At 40.7% G+C, this 26,861-nt stretch overlaps 1 protein-coding gene across 21 annotated transcripts in view; it reads left to right on the forward strand.

Moving 5' to 3' along the window:
* Kcnma1 (potassium calcium-activated channel subfamily M alpha 1) overlaps positions 1-26,861 on the forward strand; it is a 705,305-nt gene that overhangs the window by 634,892 nt on the left and 43,552 nt on the right. For 13 of the 21 annotated variants that reach the window (XM_087586686.1, XM_087586674.1, XM_087586678.1 and 10 more), the window contains 2 exons: positions 14,277-14,390; positions 20,445-20,575. In XM_087586686.1, the coding sequence (XP_087442812.1) occupies positions 14,277-14,390; positions 20,445-20,575 (245 nt within the window). Of the gene's footprint in view, positions 1-14,276; positions 14,391-15,198; positions 15,280-20,444; positions 20,576-26,861 lie in introns of all 21 variants that reach the window. The other 8 variants (XM_087586681.1, XM_087586671.1, XM_087586672.1 and 5 more) reach the window with 1 other exon arrangement.

The raw sequence follows: 26,861 nt of genomic DNA on the forward strand, positions 1-26,861 counted from the left end.
AACAAGCCCTTTGGAGACTAACGCCATATTATCATTAAGCCTTTGCTGCTTGCATGCTGCTAATCACTTACTTTATTATCCCTTGCATCCATTGTCTTTCTTTAATTGCTCTTTAAATTAAAATTAAAAATAGTTTGAAAGCCCTCAATGGCTAGAATAGCATCTTGATTATGAAGATAACTTCAGGAACTTCAGGGGCTGTTGATGTATAGCCAGGATTAGGAGAGTCCTACAGCCGTGTTCTGCTGTGCTCGAAGGCCTCAGGGGCCTGATTGTGGCAGTTTCTCTTTCTTTAGCCTGTACTGTTTGTTTAATAAATGGTTATTTATGACCCTTTTGGCCATTAGAGAAACTTCTAAAAAAGTACATTCTTTTCATAAGTCTGGTTACTGAGCAAAGGGATAAAACTGAATGGGAAAAAAAGGCTGGGCATGAGCATTTGCAAAAGCATCCTGAGAGACCCGTGCTAGTTTATTCTGTAGGCACATACTTTTAACATTTGGGTTCCTGAAAGAGACTTACACCTCAGAGCTGAGGTGGGCTTTGGTGGTCATTCCCATAGGTGAAGGAACCAAAGCAATTACAATTGTCAAAACTACACTCACATGGCAGCAAATGAGGATGCGGTGTTAGTGGAATGAACTCAGGACTCCAGGAAGGAGAGGGGACTATGCCTGAGGGCTACTTCTAAGAGATTATATGGTTCTATGCTTAGGCCTGTAATTTGCCAACTTCTTTTGTTGACATCCAACAATGTGTGTCTTGGATGTTTGTGTCAGTATGTTTGTTGATAGACTCCTAAATACTACTTAAAAACAAACAAACCAGCCAACTCCAGTGAGATGTCATTGATGACTATTGAGTGACCAAACCACGACTTAAAAATGTTCCAATGTTATACATAACATGGCACTCATACTCCAGAGATTTGGAATATTGCTTCTGCCTCTTTTTAAAGGTGGAGAAATCGAGGATAATCTATGTGTTGAATGCCCATATGGGCTCTTTGAGAGTTAGAGGTTGATCGTGGACTAAAAATCCATACTTTTGGTTTTCTCTGTCAGATCAATAACCAATAGTTGATGAATAGTAAGTAGTTAAGAATAATAAGCAGTTAAAAGAGGCTTGGGAAATAGTGTGGTCAATAAAGTACTTGCATGCATGCATGAAGACCTGAATTGAATCCCAAAAACCACGTAAAGAAGCCAGACATGGCTGTGAGTTTTTGTAATCCTCGAATTGCAGAATTAGAAACAGTGGGGTCCCTAGGGCTTGCTGGTTGGCCAGCCCAGCTTAATTAGTGAATTTTAGGTCAGTGAGAGATCCTGCATCAAATAAAGCAAGGTAGATGGCATCTGGAAGAAAGATATGTACAATTGACCTGCAGCCTATATATCCATTCACACATTCATGTGTGCATACACCTATAATCATAACACACACCTACATACACACACACACACACACACACACACACACACACACACACACACACAAAAGTAGTATTTGGAAGTACTTATTGTAGCATTGAAAGTTGGCTTACATTACAAACTAATTTACAATCTTCATAGCATATTATTATTCTGTTTACAGATGAAGAAATTGAGACACAAAAATTAAATTGCCCTAGAACTCAAAACTAGAAACTGAAAGAGTAAAAGCTCAACAATCTGTCTGTCATAGCTCATTTCTGATTGTGGTTTGTAGTCAAAGCATAGTTAGTACTCATACCTTATGCACACGGGCAGGGTCCTGGAATGGACTATCAGGATTAAACTAGCACAATTCATATCCTCTTGTGATAATTACTATGTGCATGCAGTCACACCCCTGTTCTTTCTAGATTCAAAGTGCTAACTATACATTTATCCTTCAATAAAACCATATTACAGAATATCTGTTAACCCATAAAAGAAAAAAATGCTTTCATTTAAAGGACTGTTAGAGGCTTGGCACCTTGGTATTTTTCTTGGTCTACATACCCTTTCTCTAGGGCAGTGGGTCTCAATATTCCTAATGCTTTGGCCCTTAAATATAGTTGCTCATATTGTAATGACCCCCAACCATAAATTATTGTATTACTGTTTCATGACTATAATTTTGCTACTGTTATGAATGATAATGTAAATATCTGATATGCAGATATTATTATCTTAAGTGACACCTGTAAAAGGGTCATTTGACCCCAAAAGCAGGTCTCAACTCACAGGTTAAGAACTGCTGCTCCAGGACTTTTCAGGAACAGTTGTTAGAAAGTTGTCAGTGATAGGATTCTGCTTTTTTAAGTTATGTGGCCAATCCTTTGGCCACCTGATAAACCAGTCCTTTACAGCTACTTAACTGTCTTTGTATTTAAGATTCAGTTGTTTGTTTTAGTTTCCTTGTGTGGTTTTGCTTACCTATTGGCTCACACTAAGCAAAACAATTGTGGCCTATTTGGTATTTGGTAGTTTTAAATGTAAGAGGACATTTGAACTGTAAGACAAATGCTGGGAAGCAAAGTCTACAGCCCTGAGAACGCAAGGGGACTGTTTATAATGAAAAGGTGGTTGTATTTCTAGTCAATCTATCACTTTAATGAGCTCTTTGTATTTCTGTGATTAATGTTCACAAAAGGGGGAGAAAAATTGATGTAATGGAAACAAAATGCTATATAATCTTGGCAGCAGGCAGGGGCGGACTTCTATGTGTTTTATTAGCACCCACGTCACATCACCCTCTTGCAAATGTATATGTCTTGCATGTTCCCTGACATAGCAATCCTCCAGTTTACTGGAAATGCAATCAGTCATGAAAGATGAAACCTTATGTTAGTAGCCAGTCATCCTTTGTGCCATTAGAGTGGCAGTAGGAGGAAGAGCTCCCCAGAGGAGGAATGGAGAATAGTGAAAAGTCGGGCCTGGTCTCTGCCATATTGAAATGAGGTGTCCACCAGGTAGATGACAATCAAGAGGAGCAGAAGGAAGACATTTAACTATGTATAAGCATTGCCATGTAGCACATTCTGTAAGATCAGTAGCAATCCATGTACATCAAATAAGTGCAGGAAAGGGAGTGGTAGAATTCAGAAGATGGCTGTGTGAAGCAACTCAGTATGTGGGCAGAACATCTCCAAGGCTCCCCAGAGGAAGTGACTGAAAATCTGGTTGGAAAGGGGAGGGAGAAGACAACAAGTTTGAAGTGGGTAAGCTGAGTGGGACCAAGGCTAAGAATCAGGACATGCCACTCATCCCTGGAAACAGTATTGGCTGGCCCTTGATGCATCCATGTACATGAAATATGGTGGCTTTTCATGACCTTCATACCACCAAAGAGGACTTGGCATGGACACTCCATGGCCTCTTCTCTGGGATTTGGTGGCTCCTATTAAATAGTGAGATGTTGAAACAACAGCCACCTGGGAACCTGGAACCTCCTCAGATCCTCAACCTTGTTTCCACCTCAAATCTCCTGACTCTTGTAGCCTTGGTCTGGCCACTTCCTTCTTGAGGCTTCAGCCTTCAAAATGAACTTGTGAATCCCACAGAGCAACAGGTGCTATGTAAACAAGGCTATATTCAGCCCATAAAGACCACACATACAAGACTGCAGGGTTCGTTCTGACTTTAATTTATCAGCTTAAAATTGTCTTTTATTGTACTCTTTTTAAAAGTTTCAAGAGCTCACATAAGTGAAATTTGGGGAGACACAGAGTGCTTACAAGTTTTCTATGTGTATTTGTATATGTGAATCTATAGGTTTATATGTGTGCATGTATACCTTCCTGTCTGTACATAAATATGGAAGCCAGAGAACAACATCACGATTCCTCATCCACTGTCCACTGTTATTTATTTGTTTGTTTGTTTGTTTGTTTAGAGATGGACACTGGCCTGGACTCCATTTGTAATGGAATCTGATACCCACATCTAGTGTGTCTCACTGGTCTGGACTTTCCAAGAAGGCTAAGATAGCTGGTTTATAAGCCCTGGTGATCTGCCCATCCCCAGCACTGATTTTATGAAAGTATGTCACCATGGCCAAGTGTTTTACACAAGTTCTGGAATTAGAATCAGTTCTTCTTGTTTCCAAGTCAGGTATCTTACTGGCTGAGCTATGCCCCTAGCCAAGGGTCATAATTTCACTGCTCAAATATAAGAAATTTGACATATTGTTGTTTCCATAGATAAAAATACATTTTAACCTTCAAAAATAGATCATACATTAGTTTTAAATGCCTTGGAGTGTTTTTTCATAACATACCTATTGGATGAATCCTTGACACAATTGATTTCCTAAAGCTTGACATGCATGTTGCTTCCTGTTTAGTGTTACTGAGCAACTACTAAGAAAAAAAAAAGCCATGATACCTTGTAATTAATAGAAGGAAATAAGTGGGTTGGAGTGTTAGTTCAACAGTTAAGAGGACTGGCTGCTCTTCCAAAGGTCCTGAGTTCAACTCCCAGCAACCACATGGTGGGTCACAACCATTTGTAATGGGATCTGATGCCCACTTCTAGTGTGTCTGAAGATAGTGTACTCACACACATAAAATAAATAATCTAGAAGAGAATAATTGCTGCATATTTATTCAAAGCTAGTTTAGAACAAAGTGCAGGTAAAATATTAAGTCCCCTGATTCATACTGTATTGTAAAGTTTCAAAAAAAATGAGGCAGAAGTAAAAACAAATCCAAAGATAAACAGTAGGCAATTTTGTAATGCCATGCTTGCGTAAATGAAAACACCTGACTGGGTAAATATTAGGCTTCTTCCCAAATCTGTAGTTGTAGTTGTATTTGTATAGTACCTAGTTCATCTTGCTTCCTTCCCTCTCCCCCACTTTCTTCCCTTTTGCTCTCCTTCCTTCCTTCCTTCCTTCCTTCCTTCCTTCCTTCCTTCCTTCCTTCCTTCCATGGCCCTTTCAGAAACAAGTATTAGCCCATACATTCTTTAACAAGAAAGATTTCTTAAGGGGTAACTCTTGACAGTACATTTGTTTAATGTGTGTGAGATTTCTGTGACTGCTGAATGAATCTTACAAAGAGTAATGGGGCAGCAGCTTTAGAGAGGGTTCATTTGATTGGTTGTTTCATTGCCTGTTCTTTGAATCAGATTCCAGATGCAAAGTGGAAAAAGGATAAGGCACTTTATGTGATGGGTGGCATCAGCTCCCCAAAGTGCCAATCAAATACAGTCTCTATGAACATCACACTACAAAATAATACCAGTGTAACTAACTTCAAAGATTTAGGACAGGGGTACTAACCCAGGTCATGTCACTAGTCACTCATAACCATGTGGGAAACTGATTAAAGAATAAATCATATGCTTTGCTAGAACAATCTATAACATGGGCTAAAACAATGACTTGGTTCAGTGTGTTTTCTGTTCTTACTAGTTCACAAGTGCCTATAATTCCAGCTCTAGGAGATCTTATGTCCTCTTTCGCTTCTGCAGGCACCTACATACAGCTGGCTCTCATCAATAGACACACATACATATAATTAATAATAAAATTTTAAAAAAGAATAATCAGTGATGTATAAACCATTTGGTGAATATTTTCTCCAGTAATTTCACTCATTGTGGCCTTTAGGTGTAATAAAAATCTAACTGAAACTGTTAAAGAGAGTCACATGTCAGAGCTCAGTTTAATTTTTTACTTTTTCACCACCTGATTAATTTTTTTGTCTCATTTACCCCAGAGTAGACGACTGAATGCTAGTGAATATTGTAGCACCAGTTTAATAGTGTTCTGGTTGTATTCTCTCTCTCTCTCTCTCTCTCTCTCTCTCTCTCTCTCTCTCTCGTGTGTGTGTGTGTGTGTGTGTGTGTTCATGCACACATGCTCATGTGCACACCTGCATGTGTGTTTTTCATGCTTCTGTGTATGCACACATGTGAGCATGTTTGTGTGGTCATAGAGATGATTCTGTGAGACCTAAATCATCACATTTCCCAGTAGTGACTCTCTACCATTCATTCCATGCTAGAGATAACAATATTTTTTTTGGATTCTCTAGTCGACCACTTCAGAAAATGAGATTCAGGGCAGAGACAGTATTGGGTCCAAGACAACAAATCCAGTGACTGACTGACCTATGTCAGACATTGGGTACCTGTTGCCATCTGCTCTCTTCAGCTTCTTCCTCATATGAGGATACCTCTCTATAGCAGTTGTTTATGGTATGGAGATATGGAGGTGGGTAAATTTGTCCTCCAGCTGGATAGTTTGGAAACAGGAATCAGCCAGATCTCTGAGTTTATAAGACCAGCAAGAGGGTCCCTTGGAATTATGACTTCATCATTAAAGGCCTGTACTCTTCAACTTTAGGTCATTTTCTCTCCCCTCTGAACCTCTGGTAGACGATGGTAAAGACAGTGAAGGAAGGGCCTGAGGTGCTGACTCCATGGGTAAATTGTTTGCCATGTAAGCATGAGGACTAGTGTTTCAGATTCCCAGCTTGCACTTAGTAAGTGGCCCACCTGTAACCATAGTGCTTAGGGCAAAGGAAGGGACCATCCAGGCAAACTGGCTATCTAAAGTAGCCAAATCAGCAGAATCAGTTAGCTGGAGATTTCTTGGGAGACCTGCCTTCATAAGTTAATATGAAGAGCAATGAGGAAGGCACCCAGCATCAACTGCCACACTCAGGGACACACACAAAGGAATATGCATCCCAACATGCATGAATAACACATAGCACACAAGACATGCACAGAGGCACATTTACCCACACATACACATGTGCATATAAACATGCACGCACACACATGGATAATTGTGTATTATGTCTATGCCTGCAAACCAGAAAGTAGTCAGTTGGAGTCCCCTTTGGACACAATGTCAGAAGAAGTTGTTGCCCTAGTAAATTATCTCTTTCTAACTTTTTAAAATTGCATAAATCCTTGACATCAGATTCCAACATTGGAATCCACAGAGTCCAATCTGTAGAAAGTATATTAGTCTATTGCAAGGTTAATGTAAGGTTCTTCTCTTCGACAGGACTTTTCTGGTGGCTTTTCCCAACAATCTCTTTCCCAAACCAACTTTATAGGCCTGGGTTATTTCTGCTCCTCCAAGTTAGAGAGCAATCACGCCTCTAAAACATGGAGTTTTCTTTGCTTGGGCTGCTGATAAATTTGTTGGCATACACCCTGCAGAAATGACTGTTCTGGCTATTACTGTAGTTGCTCAGGGGAGCTATTCAGATGCCTCATTTATTGGAGCTTAATAGATTAAAAGTCTAAATTGAGTCTCATGATATAAGCCTAATCAAGTTCTAATCTGCATAATTTTCCCATAAGCAGCAATGGGAAATTTGGATAATTGATGTTTCAGCAGCCGCCAATCATGTGTTAAATAGCACTGTTGCATTTACTTATCAAAATATTTTTATTGATCCTCACTTCATCTGACATTTGGTTTGGGGATTTTTTTTTCCTTGTTGGCATTAACAGGAAATCTAATTCGTCTCCTAGATGATGTAACATGAGATGTTTCTCTTGATTTCTAACATGTCTTTATAGATCATTTTTAACGGTGATCTTTCCTTTTACAACTTCATATTGAATACCTGTCTCAGCGAACCTCGATGACTGGGCCTAATTTATTTCCCTAGTTTAACGTAGCATATGGATTTCTAACCATCATTTATATGCACACAGTAAAAGATAATTTGGCTCACCCTTTGAGCCAATTCCTTTATGTTAAATCTATGGGGGTGTGGGAAGCACTTATCTTTGCTTCTCCATCTATTCCAGAGGAGGTGATTGATAAGAATTTCCATCTCCCTCTCTCCCTGGGAAGGCTTGGAGATTTAACTAGGGAAGATTTAGAAAGTACTTTGTGTTTCCCCCATGGAAAAGTACTGTAATAAAGTATTTATTATACACACTTAGCTGTGCAGTCTGCTCTACCAAAGCAGGTTAAGTCTGACTGCAATGGCTCCCAGTTGTTGTGTGCTATTGTTTAAAAGTGAAAACAATTAAAAAAAAGTTAGTCTGACTTGTCTCTCAAACTTGCCAGCCAGGACTTGGGAGAGGGGATAGGGAGGGAGGGAGGGAGGGAAGAAGGGAGGAAGGGAAAGAGAGGGAGATACTCCTCACACAGCTGGGGCATGGAGCACATGGTTGGATTAGTTGTTAATGCTTGGACTCTTAAACCAAACAATTGGCTGTGGCTCCCAGATCTGTCACTTTCCACTGGAGAAACTCCAGCAACTTCTCCATGCTTCTCAGTATCATTTCCTTTTTCTAAAAGTGATAGTGTTAACTGGTCTTTCAACTCATATAGCTGTGATGAGGAATAAGTGAGACGGCCGTGAAAGTGCCTTTGGCATAGTCTGGTACACAGTGAGAAGCTAGAGTTGGCTTAGAGGAGCCCTGGGAACTCCTATATTTCAGATCTGAGATCTGTTAGCCATATGTCATACTCTTGGGTGTTCTACCTACCCTCTCTACGGGTCGTGGTCAGGCTCAAGCTTACTCTGATATAAAGTGTTTGTTTAGGGAGGTCTTGAGACCTAGGTTGTAAGAACATAATTTCTTCTTCCTCTGCAGTGCTATCTTGGTCTCCTTCCATCATTCTCAGTTACCTTAATGAGTTTGGCTCTACAGCATTGTTTCATTTGCTTTGAGTCCCATAACTATGTGACATTGAGTCTTCACCCCTTTTCAGTACATTCAGCCTGCATTGCCCCACAGAACTCTTTTCTAGTCTACTAGTTTGGCTGTGTCATAGGTAGCCCCTCTTCACTTGTACATGGTTTCTTAGATGCAGCAGAAACCAGCATGCATCTATACAATAGGAACCAGAAAGTTTTCTCTATTTTTTTATTTTGCATTCATAGAATGCAAAGTTCCTTCTCTGCTTCTTTTTTAAATCAAGGAGAATTTTATAGGTTTTAGAGGTTATAATTTAATCACATTTCTCCCTTGCCTTTCCACACTTCAAGCCCTCCTGTGTATATATACTTCTTTGACTTGCCTTTAAATTCATGACCTTTCAAAGAATATTGTTATTGTATGCATATATATCTATACCTATACCTATACATCCCTAAATACAACCTATTCAATTGGTATAATGCTACCTGAATGTATGTTTGTAGGGCTGACCATTGGCACTGGAAACCAATTGATGTGCTTTTTTCTGGGGAGGGCTACTTCTCATGTTCTAGTTTTCTTTTGTTGCCCATAGTTCTTTACATAGAAATGAGGTCTCGGGGGCTTGTCCCTATACACTATGGTTTGTCCCTTGGTGCCATCCCTGCTCAATTCACATTGGTTAGACATATTGGTGAGATTTCATGGGTATAGCTTCTGATATTACCATGAGATCTCATAGCAAACTCCCGGATCCTTTAGCTTTTACAGTCTCCCCATTCCTTCCTCTACAGTGTTCCCTGAGACTTAGGTGAGAGAAGAAACATTTTTTTTAAATCAGTGAAAACATTGTCAGTGTTACTTTTTCCTTTCTTTTCTCCTAGCTCTTAGCAGGAATCATCCAAGTGCTTGTGTCGAATTCTTTTGTTCCAAGCCACCCTCACAAAAGTACAATGCTCTGGACTTTTCATCAGCTGATGCTTCCCCTTCCTCTCCTCTCCCTGGGTGAGGCCTTATTTAGTTAGCCTGTGAAACAACCAATATCCAGAGATGTGAGCAGAGATGACCCTGCTCAGTTTAATCCAACAGGTTTGATTTGGCCAGAACAGAAAGGCCAAAAAGAAGCATAGAACGATGATAACAGTTTCAGGAGTGCCAAGAAGCAAATGCCTTCCAGAGGCTATTTAAGGGGACCAGAAATCAGATCTAGGAAAGAGAAAGGTTCTATTAAGGGTCTACTATTGCTATTTGGGATTATAAACCTTTCCTGTGTAAATGCTGGCCACCAGTTTCCTATAAACCTGAAGAAAACTTCAGCCTTCCTAGTATCCAGATTCCTTCCTGAGATGCTTCTAGCTGTATTATTATTATTATTATTATTATTATTATTATTATTATTACTTATCACCACCACCACCATCATCATCATCATCACTATTTCAGGAATGATCTATTTATAGCAAAAATGTCCACTGTGATTCTTGGCTTCTAGTTAATTTTCTAAGATATTTTTCTCTTTGAAAATTCTTTTTTTTTTTTGAAGAAAAATCTATCAAATGCTTTTTCAGTTCTTTACCCAGCAGAAAAGGTATTGATGAGTGCTGGACCTATCTACCAGCATTTGTTGAGTACATCTTATAATACAGTCTTTGGTGGGCAGCATTTCTGAGTGTCTGCTTCATCCTGTGCCACATTCCACATTAGCCTTACAGATTCCCTGTGTAAGGACCCTTCTAGTTTTACAGAATACTATAAGTATTCTGTACTTATATCTACAAGGCTAACACAAGTCATACCTATCATCGTCTCTTAAGGCTCAGGGGGCACTGTGGAAGAGGGGACAGAAAGAATGGGAGAGACTGAAAATAAGAAAGGCTGTGAACTAACATTTCTGTGAAATAAGGCCATTGCAGTTCCAAATTCACAGGAGCTGCAGATGCCTGTGCTGAGTCTGTATAAGAATGGGCCAAAAGACTACCTAAAGACTATACATGGACTGACCCTGGACTCTGACCCCATAGGTAGCAATGAATATCCTAGTAAGAGCACCAGTGGAAGGGGAAGCCCTGGGTCCTGCTAAGACTGAACCCCCAGTGAACTAGTCTATGGGGGGAGGGCGGCAATGGTGGGAGGGTTGGGAGGGGAACACCCATAAGGAAGGGGAGGGGGGAGGGGGATGTTTGCCCGGAAACCGGGAAAGGGAATAACACTCGAAATGTATATAAGAAATACTCAAGTTAATAAAAAAAAAAATTGTCCAAATAGCCATTTAAATCGCAAAAAGGATACATTAAGAATTTAATTTTGGGCCAGCCAGATGGCTTAGCAAGTACCTGCTGCAAGCCTGACAACCAAAGTTCCGTGTTCAGGACCCACACCTCGGAAGGAGACAATTTGTCCCTGCATGTTGGTCTCTGAGCTCAATACCCATGCATAGGCATGTGTATATGTGCATGGATGTACTCACATGAATATGAACATGCACATACCAAATAATTATAATTTAAAAATAGAATTTCATCTCATGTTGGGAAGAATATCGTGGGTAGAATGCATAGCTAGCATTCAAACAGGACTGAGTTTAATTGCCAGCCATGCATAAAACAAATATGGTGACTTGTGCTTAGTCACAGTGCTAGAGACACAGACATGAAAAAAAAAAAAAAAAAAAAGAATGGGCCAATCCACTGGTACTGTATAAGAAATGGTACTGGGGAGAGTAATAAAAAAAAATGTATGCATGGAATGAAATGACCAGATAACAAAATAACTCCATAAAAATATTTTTAAAAATCTAATAGACTTTAGAGAAAGAAAATACCAGAATTTGAACCTATAACTTCCACCTTCAAGTCTATTTTCTTAATTAGTCACATTTATTTTTTATTTATTTATTATTTATTTTTATAAGTCAAACTTGTTATACATGAGCTGGATCTTCAACTAAGCAGGCAATTCTCTGGCCTAATACTCTTCCTACTGCCCAGGAGATGTGAATGTCCAGCCCGAGATAGTGCGAGTTAAGGTGTTGGTTGTTTGATGCTAAGTGAATAACAGAGATGCATACCAGTCACAGCTGTCACTGGAATTCAGGACAGGGTGCTTCCCTGGAGGGAGAAGAGGTAGTCTGGGGAAACCATGTCTAACTCCATAGAGAACGTATTAAAGGATTAGCACCTAAGCAAAATCTTAGGCAATCCGCAAATTCAGCTTGAATCTTTTCTGAATGAGGTGTCTTATCCTAGATCGCAAATACTGACATTCTTAATACTCTCTTTCGGCAAAATGAAGAGCAGTCTCCCATGTTGGAGCATTTCCTAGTTTTTCTGGTCTCTGGCTGAAGGTGCCTGGTGTATATGCCCCATGTCCAGGCTTCTACATACAGAACACCAGTCTTGTTCTATATAACAACGTAAAGGTGTCCCTAGGATAAAAGGGTGGAGACCTGATCATAATTAGATCTGCTTCTTTGTCAACCATAAGTTGATAATGACATCCAAAGTCATCTTCCTGTCTCAGTCCCTCAGGTGGAACATACCTGGATGTCTCCTAAAGTTCATTTATGGAGTCATCAGCCTGACACTTCAGACCAGAGTTTTCTATATTAGGGCCCCTAAGGGGGAAAACCAATGTTAGCAAGACTGATTACTGGTAACACAACTATATGAGAGGAAGGCAAAAATCTATACTTTTACATTTTTGTTCTATACCTTTAAAGTGTGAGTGCAGAAAAGTATCAAAGTAAGAGGAGGTGTGGTCTGTCTGAAGTTCTCTTGTTAACATCAATATCCTGTTCTTGGGGTCACATGTGAAGGAGAGACAGACCTTCAGTGGAAGAGTGTCTGTCTACCCATCAAACTTTGTCAGGTGCACATGCTGACAGAGTCAGCCTTGGAGATGGTAGAGGAAATGGACTGTGAAAGCCAAGTGTAAGAAGCCCAGGAAACAAATACCGCATTTCTAAATGAAGGTCTCATGCAAAAGAACTGAGTCTTTCCACAGCTGAAAACATGGAATCTTTAAAATAAAATAAAAGGACGTTTTGGCTTGTTGCAGGCTCTGCAACAACATACAGCTTTCCTAATACCGATGACCTGTATCTCTGCCTACTTTATGGGTGCTACTCTTTGAGGAGCACACCCATATTTTCTCAAGTCAGCATTTGATGATGGCTGTCAAAATACAGGCCATGTATTATGCATATAGCATTACCGAGGTAAGGTGTTTACTTGTCAAGTTGAAGAAATTCAAAAAACGTCACATCCACTGAATCTGCACAGCTGTCACTTGCAATTTATCATGCTTTTGAATGCAACTTCTGATGAAAACAGTTTATTTCTTCTCCTTCACTGTTCAAAGGGAAGGAAACAGCTAACACTTAAAATGCACGCTCCTGGTTATGCGGTTGGCTGAAAAACAGACAAATTCCAAAGTTTAGGAAGAATGAACACTAACTCACTGAACGTGAGTCTGCATGGGGAGTAATAATATTACTAAAAAGTTAAACGCAATCAGGGAATGGATACTAAATAATATTTTCCTTCTTCCTGAAAGTATAGCACTTGGTAGAATATTTATAAAAAGGAGAACAGAAAATGAGAAAGGTCCCCTATATGTCTCTGGCCCTTTGTGCTTATGACCCTTCCAGGGTATATGCAATTATTGAGCATCAGAGATTCCCAAATGAATGGCAGCATTTGCCCAGCCTTGTTTTGTCTCATTACTAACTGGTGACTGTCTGCAGAATGTGGTCCTTTGATCACATTTGGAACGTCAACTTGGAAATGAAGCCAAGTGATCTTGTACCTTTGAATCTTTCATCCACTGGTAAGCCCAGACAGAGATGAGACACCAAGGAGTCAGGCATGGTGGTACACACCTCTAAGCTCAATGCTCAGGAGGCAGAGGTAGGTGGGTCTTTGTGAGTTCAAGGTCAACCTGGTTGAAATAATGATTTCCCGGCTCAGAATGGCTACATAGTAAAGACCTTATCTCCAAAAAATGTTTTCTGATTAAATTAGATGGAAACCAGAAAACAAACCAAAGTGAATGACAGCACAGAGCTGACAGTTGCTGTTGCTGTGTGCTCCAGTTAGAAAATTGTTTTCTAGCCAATGCAACAGAATGAGCTTAGATAGGCTGCAGTAACAACAACGAAACGTTTCTGTAGTTTAAAACAATCCATCATTCTCTTTCACTTAGAAGGTTTTATGGGTCAGGGCAGCTATCCGAGAAGGCTGTCTGGACTCCATCTCCATAGTGACCCATGTCTCCATATTAGATGTGGTTTGGGAATACAAGGACAAGACAAAGTCACATACAAAAGGGATGTGTGCTTTTTGGCTCGCTTTTCATTAGCAAGAACATTTTGTGTGTCATATAGTCCTTCCTACCTAAGGGCAGCTAGGTGCAGCGCTATTTGTCAGGAGAGGGGGAAATTGTAAGCAGAATAAACTTTGGTATGGTGTGGATTTTTAGGAAAATGTCAGAGTAAGTTAGAATTGCTTCAAGTGGTTTTTCTATAATGTTCTAACAAACAAACAAACAAACAAACAATAAAAAACTTGCCGAGTTTATCCCACCTTATTTGGTGTCAATAATGTGTTACTGAAGCTTGAGGGGTTTGTATGTATACTACACTTTTCATCAACTCCAGATTTTCTACTCCTCTGAATTTCTTCCCACTAGGATTCACACCTCCTGGAATGGACAGATCATCACCTGACAACAGCCCAGTGCACGGGATGTTACGCCAGCCGTCCATCACAACCGGAGTCAACATTCCCATCATCACGGAACTCGGTAGGGGGTCCCTGTAGCTCAGTGGGTAGGCACTCTGTCTTTCAGACCACGGACAATGTAAGGAGTTTGGCCTGTTCTTTAGCTTTTTAGGAACATAGGTTGCTGTGGGACTTGGGGTGGTATAGTGAAAGTGAGCTTTGAGTAGAGATACGGCAGGCTATTTGAAGGAAAAACTGTTCTATCTTTCTCAAAAGACAAATAGACAGTTTCCTTCCTGTTGGTCCCTGTTTTCAAAGGAGCATGAGAATTGCTTTGAAATTGGGGCATCCATTTGGGAAGGGGAAAGAAAAGAGGCACAATTTCTTTGGGTGGCTTCCTCTTGAAGGTGCCTCTTCTGAGTGTTCTGATTCAAAGGCTCCTACAGTTCCAACCCAGCTCAGAACCTCTGGTCTAAGCCCATCTCGCCTGAAAATGGATCCCCTTTGAGAACCGGGTCACGTGTCTGTTTGCTCTGCTATGTGGCAACCCTACCTCGACCCTGTCTGTCCCAGTTGAGATTCTCACCAAAGGTCATTTTCATTAAATGGCCAAAATATGGATGAGAGGGAGTGCGGGGTCTGAATGCTGTAATCTGTAGCAAATAGAATCCAACTTCTGGCATGCCCGTGTGGTTCTCTGGTAGCCTGTGTGAAGTTAAAAAAACTACTGAATGGCTCTTCCCCCCAGAGACAATACAGACTGTCTATTGTCCGGGTGGCTTTAGCTTGAGAATGCTGCCTCTGTTTTTCCCTCACTCTTTTCTTCTTTTCTGTACTTTTCCTCCACTCCCCCCCCCCCCCCCGGACCTTTAAACGCTGTATCCAATTAGCTAAGCCGGGCAAGTTGCCTTTGGTATCAGTCAATCAGGAAAAAAACAGTGGGACGCACATTCTAATGATAACGGAGTTGGGTAAGAAGTGCTTGTCTTTCTTGACATCAGTATTTTTCTTTTGTTCTGATCTTGGTGTTTCCAACTCTCATTGGCTTCCCCCACCACCGCCTTCATTTCGCTGGCTGTAACAGAAAGGCTACCCCATGGCACTGCTTTGAATGTGTTTTATTTGTGGTTCTGGTTGGAATCGACTGTCTTGTTCTGGCCTTTCTTAATGATTTTTTCCCCCACACAGCATCAGTAAACCTTTGATCACACCCACCTGACCTGGCAGTAGCTGCCAAAGCATCTCTGCTCTAATTCATTTTTTTTTTTTGTGGCCCAAGCCTTTCTCTCTCTCTTTCCTTTAAATCCCATGCGTGCCTGCTCTCCCCTGCCTCCTCCCGGCATTCCTCCTCCTACATGCTGTCAGTTTGACTGACATGTCTTCACAGCTCTCAGAGGAAGTCAAAGGAGAAATATAAAAATTTTAAGATAAGAAATCCTAGACAGTGCCTTCCCTCCAGCTGTTTATTTTTCTTTATTCTGACTTTATTTGGCTTTTTCCCCCTACTAGGCCCTCTCTCAGAAGTTCCACTTCTGAAGCCATAAAAAGCAGCGGGCTCCCAAGGGATCTTTTCTTACTTAAGCCAGATTCTAAAAAGGGTGTAGAACAGGCTGGCAGTCCTACACTCTGACCCCGCCCTGCTGGCCCAAAGCCCTCCCTGGGAGGTTCACAGTGGATTTATCTCAAAGATAAAGGCCCCTGGTCATGACTGCATTTGTCAGACCTCTCCATGGTTCCCCATGACTTGGTTAATAACCCACGAAGGGCACCCATCAGCAGCAGGTCTCACAACTGGAGATTGATCTTCTAAATAGACACAGCAAAGGGCTTCTCGGCAGAGACAGAGGAGGAGGAGTGGGAAGCACCTGCCTTCACAGGACTCACAAATGAAATGAACACTCCATTTTCTTGCCCCCCCAAATATATTTCAAAATAAGAGTGGAGGCTTTTAACACAGTAATCTTGCTTGTGAGGTGTCTAGAAATGAAGGAATAAATTGTCCACCATGCAGCCCTGCATCGTTGTTAGACAGAGGTATTTATCTGGACAAATTCACTCAGGTCAAGGAGTATCACACTGTTTTCAACGATAGGAGAGGTGTCTTTTTCATTGTTGGCTAAAAGCCTGGGTTTCTCCATCGTTCTTCTTAGAACCATATGGCTATAAAAGACCAAGGAAGCTCATGTACCCCAGACTACTTTTTGGAAAATTCACCAAACATCTCCAACGCAGATACCTACAGCAGTTTTCGAAAGCACCCGTGCCACAAATTTCTCTTTTCATTTAGAGTCCGTGTGCTACCAACTGACTAGAATATTCTGATTTTTGATTAATAGAAAGGGAAAAGCAAAAGGCTTGGGACTCCAGATACAAGGCAGTAATTTGGTTATCAAGTCTCCTAACCCTCTTTCGCACCTGACCTTTTTCCCTCTATGCCTTAGAGTTCATGCCACTTCTTCCTCCTACTCTTAAGGCTAGTTTTCCTAGTAGCCATACCACTATCCTTATACCAAGCCTCCCTTCCCCCCTGCAAATATTCACCATTTGTCACCTGCCCTGGATGTGTGCTCCGTTGTATTGCCCCAGCCATATACAGAGTCAGGGCAGGAGAGATGGGCATGGGGGTAAAGTGCTTGCTGCAGAATAACTGGGAGGCCCTTAGGACTGATCCCCAGCATCCACATCCAAGCCGAGCTTGGCAAGGTACATCTTGTAATTCCAGTCCTCGGGGACAGAGATGGAAGGATCCTTGAGGCCTACGGGCCAGGTAGTCTAGCTGAATTGGTGAGCCCAAGATTTAGTTGAGACCCTCCGTCTCAGAAAATGAGGTAGAAAGTGATTGAGGAAGACAACTAATGTTAACCTCTACTTTCCATATGCATACACACATGAACACATACATACATGAACACATACAAACACAGAGAGGCATCCAAGGCTAAACACATTTTAAGATTATACTATACTGTAGTCCTCATCCATCCCATTATTTCCATGATAAAGCTCCTGACAATTGCATGAGAAAAAAACTTTGTCGGAAGCCATTTAGCATGCTATTTCACAGCTGCATTTGATCACCTGCATTGTGGGGCAATGCTGCACATTATGTAATTGCTTGTTGGGAATGGTGTATGTTATGGCCTATGTAACATGGTAAATAGACATAGATGACTTGAGCTGTTATCTTTCTAAGACTGGTGATCCCAGAACAATAGGCAATCTTTTCACTGAAATGTGACCCTCACCTTGACATCTCCTTCCAATAACCTACATCTAGATCCTTAGAATAGAACTGTTTCTTTTACTTGGAGCCACGTAAAAGTAGTGCTGCATCTTACCCGTCTTCTTCTACACGAGGAAGAGACAATGCTCCATTTGAAATGATGGTGCAACCAGCATCAGCTGCTGCTGTGAACAAAGAAAACCATATGCTAATGCATGTGCTCTCTTTTTCTGATTCCCAGAGTAGAAATACTGTTATCATTACAATGTACTATTGGGATATCAGAAGATAAAATTATAGACTTAAGACTTAGTTTAGTTGATATGGAATGCTTGCTTAACATTAACCAAGCCCTGAGTTCAAACTCTAGCACTTTATAAACTGCCCATACAGTGCCACACCCACAGTCCCTACACTACAAAGATGTAAAGGAAGCATCAGAAGTAAACCCTAATCTTCAACTACATAATAAGTTTGAAACAAACATAGGATATATGACATACTATCAAAGACACACACACACACACACACACAGAGAGAGAGAGAGAGAGAGAGAGACAGACAGACAGACAGACAGACAGAGATAGACAGAGAGACAAAAGTTTTTAAAATCTTTAAAAATACTTACTATTCCTTTTATATATGTATGAGCATTTGCCTACATTTATGTATGGGCCTCATCTGTATGCTTGGTGCCTGCAGAGGACAGAAGTGTATGTTGGGTTCTCTGAAACTACAGTTACAGGTGAGCCACTGTGTAGGTGCTAGGAAACCTACACAGGTGCTTGACAAGAACAGCAAATGTTCTTAATCATGGAGCCATCTCTCTAGTGCCTAGTTTAGAAACCTCAATCTTCTTTATTTATAATTCTAGAGTATGGCAGTGGTCCATAACAAAATGGTTCCATATATTTGGCCCACGATGAGAGCTGTGTGTGTGTGTGTGTGTGTGTGTGTGTGTGTGTGTGTGTGTGTGTTTGTGTGTGTATGTTGATCTCCAGAGAAAAAGGAACTGAAATATGAGAGAAGAAAATAAGACACGGAGAGACAGCTTGTCTGGGCCACTGGGGAACTTGTCTTACTCGAATCTAGTTTGAACACAAAACCTCTTGTGATTAGCTGATCCCAAGCTACTTGTTACATGAATGTGTTATACCATTTCCACACAAGGTGAGTCTACACTTCATGACATATACTTTTAGTTGAACATGAAAATAGGTATGGGAACAGCTTAGGGCCTATCATAATTCAATTTAACAGAACCATTTGAAGGGTTCCTAAGTAAACCTTTAATGATTCTGAGAGGAGGAGGAGGAGGACGAGGGAGAGGAGGAAGAGGAGGAGGAGGAGGAACAGAGACAGAGACAGAGAATTCGAGGGAAAGAAAGGCTAGAAATTTCCATAATGTTGTGGATTGATAGACAATCAAGGGGCCAACCTCCATTTATCCCAGGTATGGCTGGCCCTGGGTCCTGTATCAACCTCACCAAATCTGGTCTCCTAGGAATCTCTGAGCTACTTCTTGAGAGACTGTAGAACTTTCCCATTTTACAGTGCTGCAGGATCATGAAATACTTTGTCAAAGAACTTTGTGGTAAAACCTGACTGGAGACTTTTACCCACTCTCCTGCAATTCACTTGGTGCTGATACAACTGGGATCCAAATGTGATCAAATTTGGAAAAATCACGGCAAAGATTTTGCCTCCATTATAGTCATTCTCCAAGGTGGCAAAAAAAGATGGTGTCATTTAAAAATAATTCCACGCCTAGCCTTTCATCCTGTTATCATTTATTATGACTCATGCAATAAACAAAAGGCTTTTGTTGTTGTTTTAAGGAAAGTTGTCAAGAAAGTCCTTTTAAAAAATTAAAACAATAACTCTAGGAAAGAGAATTAGCAGCAAATAGGTTTAGAAAAAGACACAGAAAGGAAACCTCATCTGTTCTCTTCCTAAAACTACCTTAATTATTCCAGAAATCACAAGTGTACCTCTCCTCAACTCCCCACACTCCCGCCTATTACAATTCAAAACTGATCATTTATGAAACCAAGATAGGAATAGAAGTTAATTTATCATTTAATTTTTTATAAGTTAAAGACATCTCACTAATCACTCATTTTATATATTAAAGCACAACTCATCAGTCTGTGGTGTTTGCAGGAGGAGTCCTCGAGGGCTCCTCAGATGGCAATGAAGGAAGACATCTTGCTCTGGCCATGTCTTCTTCTAGAACACAAAGGAGACAGAGCTGTTTAGAAGGGGAAGCAGAGTGTGGGGAGATTTGCAGAGAAAGCCAGAAAACAGCAGCAGGCATCCAGGATCCATTCCCATGTGTTGAGTAGGACCCATTGAGCATAGGCCTGAGTTTAGAGAAGAAGCATACTGGGTACTACCCAGGCCCACACTTAGGGCTATCTGTAGGTCCTGCCTGAGGGTAAACTGCTTGCCATTTGCCCTTGCTGCATTTCTGGTCCATTGCTTTTCTTTTTAAATAAGTTGCTTTCTTTTCTTTGCGGCTAACCTTACCATCCCAGCATGTCTACTCATGGCTATGTCCCTCTCTGAGAGGACTTGGCTACCAAAAAATGCCTTAGGGTGTTTCTTGGTCATGATTCTAAAACTGTAACAAAGAACTGGTCAGCACTATCAACCTGCCAGTCTTTAGCAGTTGTCATGAACAAACCTGCTTGACCTCATTTCTCTCCAGGTCTTAGAAATTAAAGCAATCTTGTAGGAGCAGGCCATTCAAGTCCCAGTGCTCGCCAACCCCAGGATGCATCAATAGCTTCCCCATGCTTGTTTCTTTTACAGTAACTTAAGTGTCTCTAACCCAGTCACTTAACTATCTCTCTGGCTTCACTAACTCATGTGTAGTCTTCAGAGCTAATTTTTATTTTATGCCTTTTCTAGTGAACGATACTAATGTTCAGTTTTTGGACCAAGACGATGATGATGACCCTGACACAGAGCTGTACCTCACACAGCCCTTTGCTTGTGGGACAGCATTTGCCGTTAGCGTCCTGGACTCACTCATGAGCGCGGTGAGTTGTCTCTCTCCTTTCTCTCCACTCATGGACTGTCTTAGAGTAGGAGATATTGGCAGGAACTGGAGCTGTGCATGTAAAAGAGCAGAAGTTCGTGACTGTTTTTCTTTAGAAGGGATACCAATATTTATCAATCACACAAGTAAATATTATAAATTCCTCAACATGTAAGGAAGACAGGGAAAGCTATGGTCTGGTTTGAAGGATAAGAGAAACACCACTTAAGGAAATAAATATTTCATACCGAGATGTGAGAATCTCTCAAGGAAGACAAAGGAAGCTGAAGCAGAATGAGGAAAGGACAGGGAAGACATAGAAAACCATGTTCATGAGTCTTTGGACTTAATACTGAAGAGTGATCAGGTTCCTGTCTGAAGCATTTGCCTTATCTGCTAGGTGGGGATGTCTTGGTCAGGCAAGATTGGGGGTAGTTCTAGGTAAGCATCTCTTCTAGCTGGAGGGAGGGTAGCTCTGATACTGATGCAGGCAGGTGGTGGGGCTGAGCATCCATTGGTAAAACATGGAACATTCGGGGATAGCCTGAATGTGACAGAAAGCAGAAAAGACAGTGTGCCAAGGGTAACACCAATGTCCCTGCCTGTCATTGAAAGACTAGATCTTGAATGAGGACCAAGCACAGGGTTCTTCCCAGCTAAAGGGCAGAGACAGAATGATGGCAAAAAGGTTGTTGACTGAGACATCAAAAGCAGTTGTTTCCCTTCGTAACTAGATGTGTATCAAGTGATCAAGTCATTCTTCCCCCCATTTTGTGACCCTCCAAATAAGCAACAATTAAGAAAGCACATTCCAGCATAGCAGCAGTACCATTTGCAGCAACAGACAAGAGCAAGTGTTTAGAGCAGGTCATGGCAGCTCCTGGGAACCCTTCCCAGTAGTATCTTTCTTTCCCGGATGGACAATGCTCTTCATTTTGCAATAGTCAAATTCACAGTTTGTGAAAATGGGGGGTGGGTGTGGGCTGGATAAAAACTGACCTTGCTGAACCCAGGGAACAGGGTTTTATTAAACATAAACATAACTCGGAGGGTGTTTTTCTGTACATATATTCTCACATTGCTAAAGAAGGTCAGTCTCTTGATTGTGGTAAGCAACTTATATGCTAATTATGCATTATTATCCTCTATTCATTAAAATGAATCCCAAAAGGATTAGTGCACAAGGAAAGAGGAAGACAAGAGGCTCTCAGAGACGAATTTAGTTCATTTTATATTACTGCACGTAATGCAAATATAAGCATATCAGAATTATGGCTTTAAAATAATTATGAAATGACATTACCCAAATTAAGGTTGATTGATGGCTTTTGTAGCCAATAAGAAGAATCAGTGGGCCCTATAGAGGTGTCCTCTTGGTTTTCCTGGAATACTGTGACCAACCTTAGAGCTGCTGCTGATGTTGGCTCAGTTTATACAAACCCTTGAGCACACTGGAAAGAACAATAAACACTACATGATTATGTTCAGTAAAGCGCCAGATTCTCTGTAGGAGGTCAGATCTCATCTCTTTAGAAATGTCATTTTAATTCTGATCCTAATCTCAGAGATTTTAGAACTCTGATCTTCCTGAAATACAAGTGAGCTGTTTATGAGATTTTTTTTTCAGAAGAGAAAATACCATTAAGAGTTTTTTAAAACTCAGATTTATAACATTTATGTTTCTAGGCAGACAGTCAGCATACTCTATGTAGGTGCAGATGCATCACTTATAAAGGGTGTGATTTTATAAATTATTGAGGATTCTGAAATAATGAATTCTGTACAACTAAGCAGGCCAAACACTTGTGAAGCCAGTGATAATATGAACCTGATAGGATTGAAGCTTCTGTACCAAGGGGCACTTGAGTGACAGCCTGGAGGTGGGGCATATAACAATGTGGAATCAGGGCATATCTGAATAAGAGTTATAAGACTAACTGTGGAATAGCATCATCAGGGAGTCAATTCTCAGGAACTCACACGAGGACTTGAAATGAACTGATTTTTAATAACCGTTTTCAAAGTTTCGATCTTCAATCTTTTTTTTTAATTTGCAATTTTTAAGTAATTATCTTGGTTTAATTTTTATTAATCTTTTGGCACTGAGTGATATGGGGTACTTTAGTGGAGGATGCTGTTTACCAATGAGATTTTAAAGCTTTTGTGGGAGCATTTGAATGAGAATAGAATTTGATAGCAGGATTGATTTAGGAGTGGTGGCTCACATTTTTCCTTACTGTTGCTCTTTTTTTTTTCTTTTTTTTTTTTTATTAACTTGAGTATTTCTTATATACATTTCGAGTGTTATTCCCTTTCCCGGGCAAACATCCCCCTCCCCCCTCCCCTTCCTTATGGGTGTTCCCCTCCCCACCCTCCCCTCATTGCCACCCTCCCCCCAACAGTCTAGTTCACTGGGGGTTCAGTCTTAGCAGGACCCAGGGCTTCCCCTTCCACTGGTGCTCTTACTAGGATATTCATTGCTACCTATGAGGTCAGAGTCCAAGGTCAGTCCATGTATAGTCTTTAGGTAGTGGCTTAGTCCCTGGAAGCTCTGGTTGCTTGGCATTGTTGTACATATGGGGTCTCAAGCCCCTTCAAGCTCTTCCAGTTCTTTCTCTGATTCCTTCAACGGGGGTCCTATTCTCAATTCAGTGGTTTGCTGCTGGCATTCGCCTCTGTATTTGCTGTATTCTGGCTGTGTCTCTCAGGAGCGATCTACATCCGGCTCCTGTTGGTCTGCACTTCTTTGCTTCATCCATGTTGTCTAATTGGGTGGCTGTATATGTATGGGCCACATGTGGGGCAGGCTCTGAATGGGTGTTCCTTCAGTCTCTGTTTTAATCTTTGCCTCGCTCTTCCCTGCCAAGGGTATTCTTGTTCCCCTTTTAAAGAAGGAGTGAAGCATTCACATTTTAATCATCCATCTTGAGTTTCATTTGTTCTAGGCATCTAGGGTAATTCAAGCATTTGGGCTAATAGCCACTTATCAATGAGTGCATACCATGTATGTCTTTCTGTGATTGGGTTAGCTTACTCAGGATGATATTTTCCAGTTCCAACCATTTGCCTACGAATTTCATAAACTCGTTGTTTTTGATAGCTGAGTAATATTCCATTGTGTAGATGTACCACATTTTCTGTATCCATTCCTCTGTTGAAGGGCATCTGGGTTCTTTCCAGCTTCTGGCTATTATAAATAAGGCTGCGATGAACATAGTGGAGCACGTGTCTCTTTTATATGTTGAGGCATCTTTTGGGTATATGCCCAAGAGAGGTATAGCTGGATCCTCAGGCAGTTCAATGTCCAATTTTCTGAGGAACCTCCAGACTGATTTCCAGAATGGTTTTACCAGTCTGCAATCCCACCAACAATGGAGGAGTGTTCCTCTTTCTCCACATCCTCGCCAGCATCTGCTGTCACCTGAGTTTTTGATCTTAGCCAATCGCACTGGTGTGAGGTGAAATCTCAGGGTTGTTTTGATTTGCATTTCCCTTATGACTAAAGATGTTGAACATTTCTTTAGGTGTTTCTCAGCCATTCGGCATTCCTCAGCTGTGAATTCTTTGTTTAGCTCTGAACCCCATTTTTTAATAGGGTTATTTGTTTCCCTGCGGTCTAACTTCTTGAGTTCTTTGTATATTTTGGAAATAAGGCCTCTATCTGTTGTAGGATTGGTAAAGATCTTTTCCCAATCTGTTGGTTGCCGTTTTGTCCTAACCACAGTGTCCTTTGCCTTACAGAAGCTTTGCAGTTTTATGAGATCCCATTTGTCGATTCTTGATCTTAGAGCATAAGCCATTGGTGTTTTGTTCAGGAAATTTTTTCCAGTGCCCATGTGTTCCAGATGCTTCCCTAGTTTTTCTTCTATTAGTTTGAGTGTGTCTGGTTTGATGTGGAGGTCCTTGATCCACTTGGACTTAAGCTTTGTACAGGGTGATAAGGATGGATCGATCTGCATTCTTCTACATGTTGCCCTCCAGTTGAACCAGCACCATTTGCTGAAAATACTATCTTTTTTCCATTGGATGGTTTTGGCTCCTTTGTCAAAAATCAAGTGACCATAGGTGTGTGGGTTCATTTCTGGGTCTTCAATTCTATTCCACTGGCCTATCTGTCTGTCTCTGTACCAATACCATGCAGTTTTTATCACTATTGCTCTGTAATACTGCTTGAGTTCAGGGATAGTGATTCCCCCTGAAGTCCTTTTATTGTTGAGGATAGCTTTAGCTATCCTAGGTTTTTTGTTATTCCAGATGAATTTGCAAATTGTTCTGTCTAACTCTTTGAAGAATTGGATTGGTATTTTGATGGGGATTGCATTGAATCTGTAGATTGCTTTTGGTAAAATGGCCATTTTTACCATATTAATCCTGCCAATCCATGAGCATGGGAGATCTTTCCATCTTCTGAGGTCTTCTTCAATTTCTTTCCTCAGTGTCTTGAAGTTCTTATTGTACAGATCTTTTACTTGCTTGGTTAAAGTCACACCGAGGTACTTTATATTATTTGGGTCTATTATGAAGGGTGTCGTTTCCCTAATTTCTTTCTCGGCTTGTTTCTCTTTTGTATAGAGGAAGGCAACTGATTTATTTGAGTTAATTTTATACCCAGCCACTTTGCTGAAGTTGTTTATCAGCTTTAGTAGTTCTCTGGTGGAACTTTTGGGATCACTTAAATATACTATCATATCATCTGCAAATAGTGATATTTTGACCTCTTCTTTTCCGATCTGTATCCCTTTGATCTCCTTTTGTTGTCTGATTGCTCTGGCTAGAACTTCAAGAACTATATTGAATAAGTAGGGAGAGAGTGGGCAGCCTTGTCTAGTCCCTGATTTTAGTGGGATTGCTTCAAGTTTCTCTCCATTTAGTTTAATGTTAGCAACTGGTTTGCTGTATATGGCTTTTACTATGTTTAGGTATGGGCCTTGAATTCCTATTCTTTCCAGGACTTTTATCATGAAGGGGTGTTGAATTTTGTCAAATGCTTTCTCAGCATCTAATGAAATGATCATGTGGTTCTGTTCTTTCAGTTTGTTTATATAATGGATCACGTTGATGGTTTTCCGTATATTAAACCATCCCTGCATGCCTGGGATGAAGCCTACTTGATCATGGTGGATGATTGTTTTGATGTGCTCTTGAATTCGGTTTGCCAGAATTTTATTGAGTATTTTTGCATCGATATTCATAAGGGAAATTGGTCTGAAGTTCTCTTTCTTTGTTGTGTCTTTGTGTGGTTTAGGTATAAGAGTAATTGTGGCTTCATAGAAGGAATTCGGTAGGGCTCCATCTGTTTCAATTTTGTGGAATAGTTTGGATAATATTGGTATGAGGTCTTCTATGAAGGTTTGATAGAATTCTGCACTAAACCCGTCTGGACCTGGGCTCTTTTTGGTTGGGAGACCTTTAATGACTGCTTCTATTTCCTTAGGAGTTATGGGGTTGTTTAACTGGTTTATCTGTTCCTGATTTAACTTCGATAGCTGGTATCTGTCTAGGAAATTGTCCATTTCCTGAAGATTTTCAAATTTTGTTGAATATAGGTTTTTATAGTAAGATCTGATGATTTTTTGAATTTCCTCCGAATCTGTAGTTATGTCTCCCTTTTCATTTCTGATTTTGTTAATTTGGACACACTCTCTGTGTCCTCTCGTTAGTCTGGCTAAGGGTTTATCTATCTTGTTGATTTTCTCAAAGAACCAACTTTTGGTTCTGTTGATTCTTTCTATGGTCCTTTTTGTTTCTACTTGGTTGATTTCAGCTCTGAGTTTGATTATTTCCTGCCTTCTACTCCTCCTGGGTGTATTTGCTTCTTTTTGTTCTAGAGCTTTTAGGTGTGCTGTCAAGCTGCTGACATATGCTCTTTCCTGTTTCTTTCTGCAGGCACTCAGCGCTATGAGTTTTCCTCTTAGCACAGCTTTCATTGTGTCCCATAAGTTTGAGTATGTTGTATCTTCATTTTCATTAAATTCTAAAAAGTTTTTAATTTCTTTCTTTATTTCTTCCTTGACCAGGTTATCATTGAGTAGAGCATTGTTCAATTTCCACGTATATGTGGGCATTCTTCCCTTATTGTTATTGAAGACCAGTTTTAGGCCGTGGTGGTCCGATAGCACGCATGGGATTATTTCTATCTTTCTGTACCTGTTGAGGCCCGTTTTTTGACCAATTATATGGTCAATTTTGGAGAAAGTACCATGAGGAGCTGAGAAGAAGGTATATCCTTTTGCTTTAGGATAGAATGTTCTATAAATATCCGTTAAGTCCATTTGGCTCATGACTTC

Source organism: Rattus norvegicus, chromosome 15 (genome assembly GCF_021556685.1).
Source record: "Rattus norvegicus strain SHRSP/BbbUtx chromosome 15, alternate assembly SHRSP_T2T, whole genome shotgun sequence".
In the NCBI taxonomy this organism is placed as follows: Eukaryota; Metazoa; Chordata; class Mammalia; order Rodentia; family Muridae; genus Rattus; species Rattus norvegicus.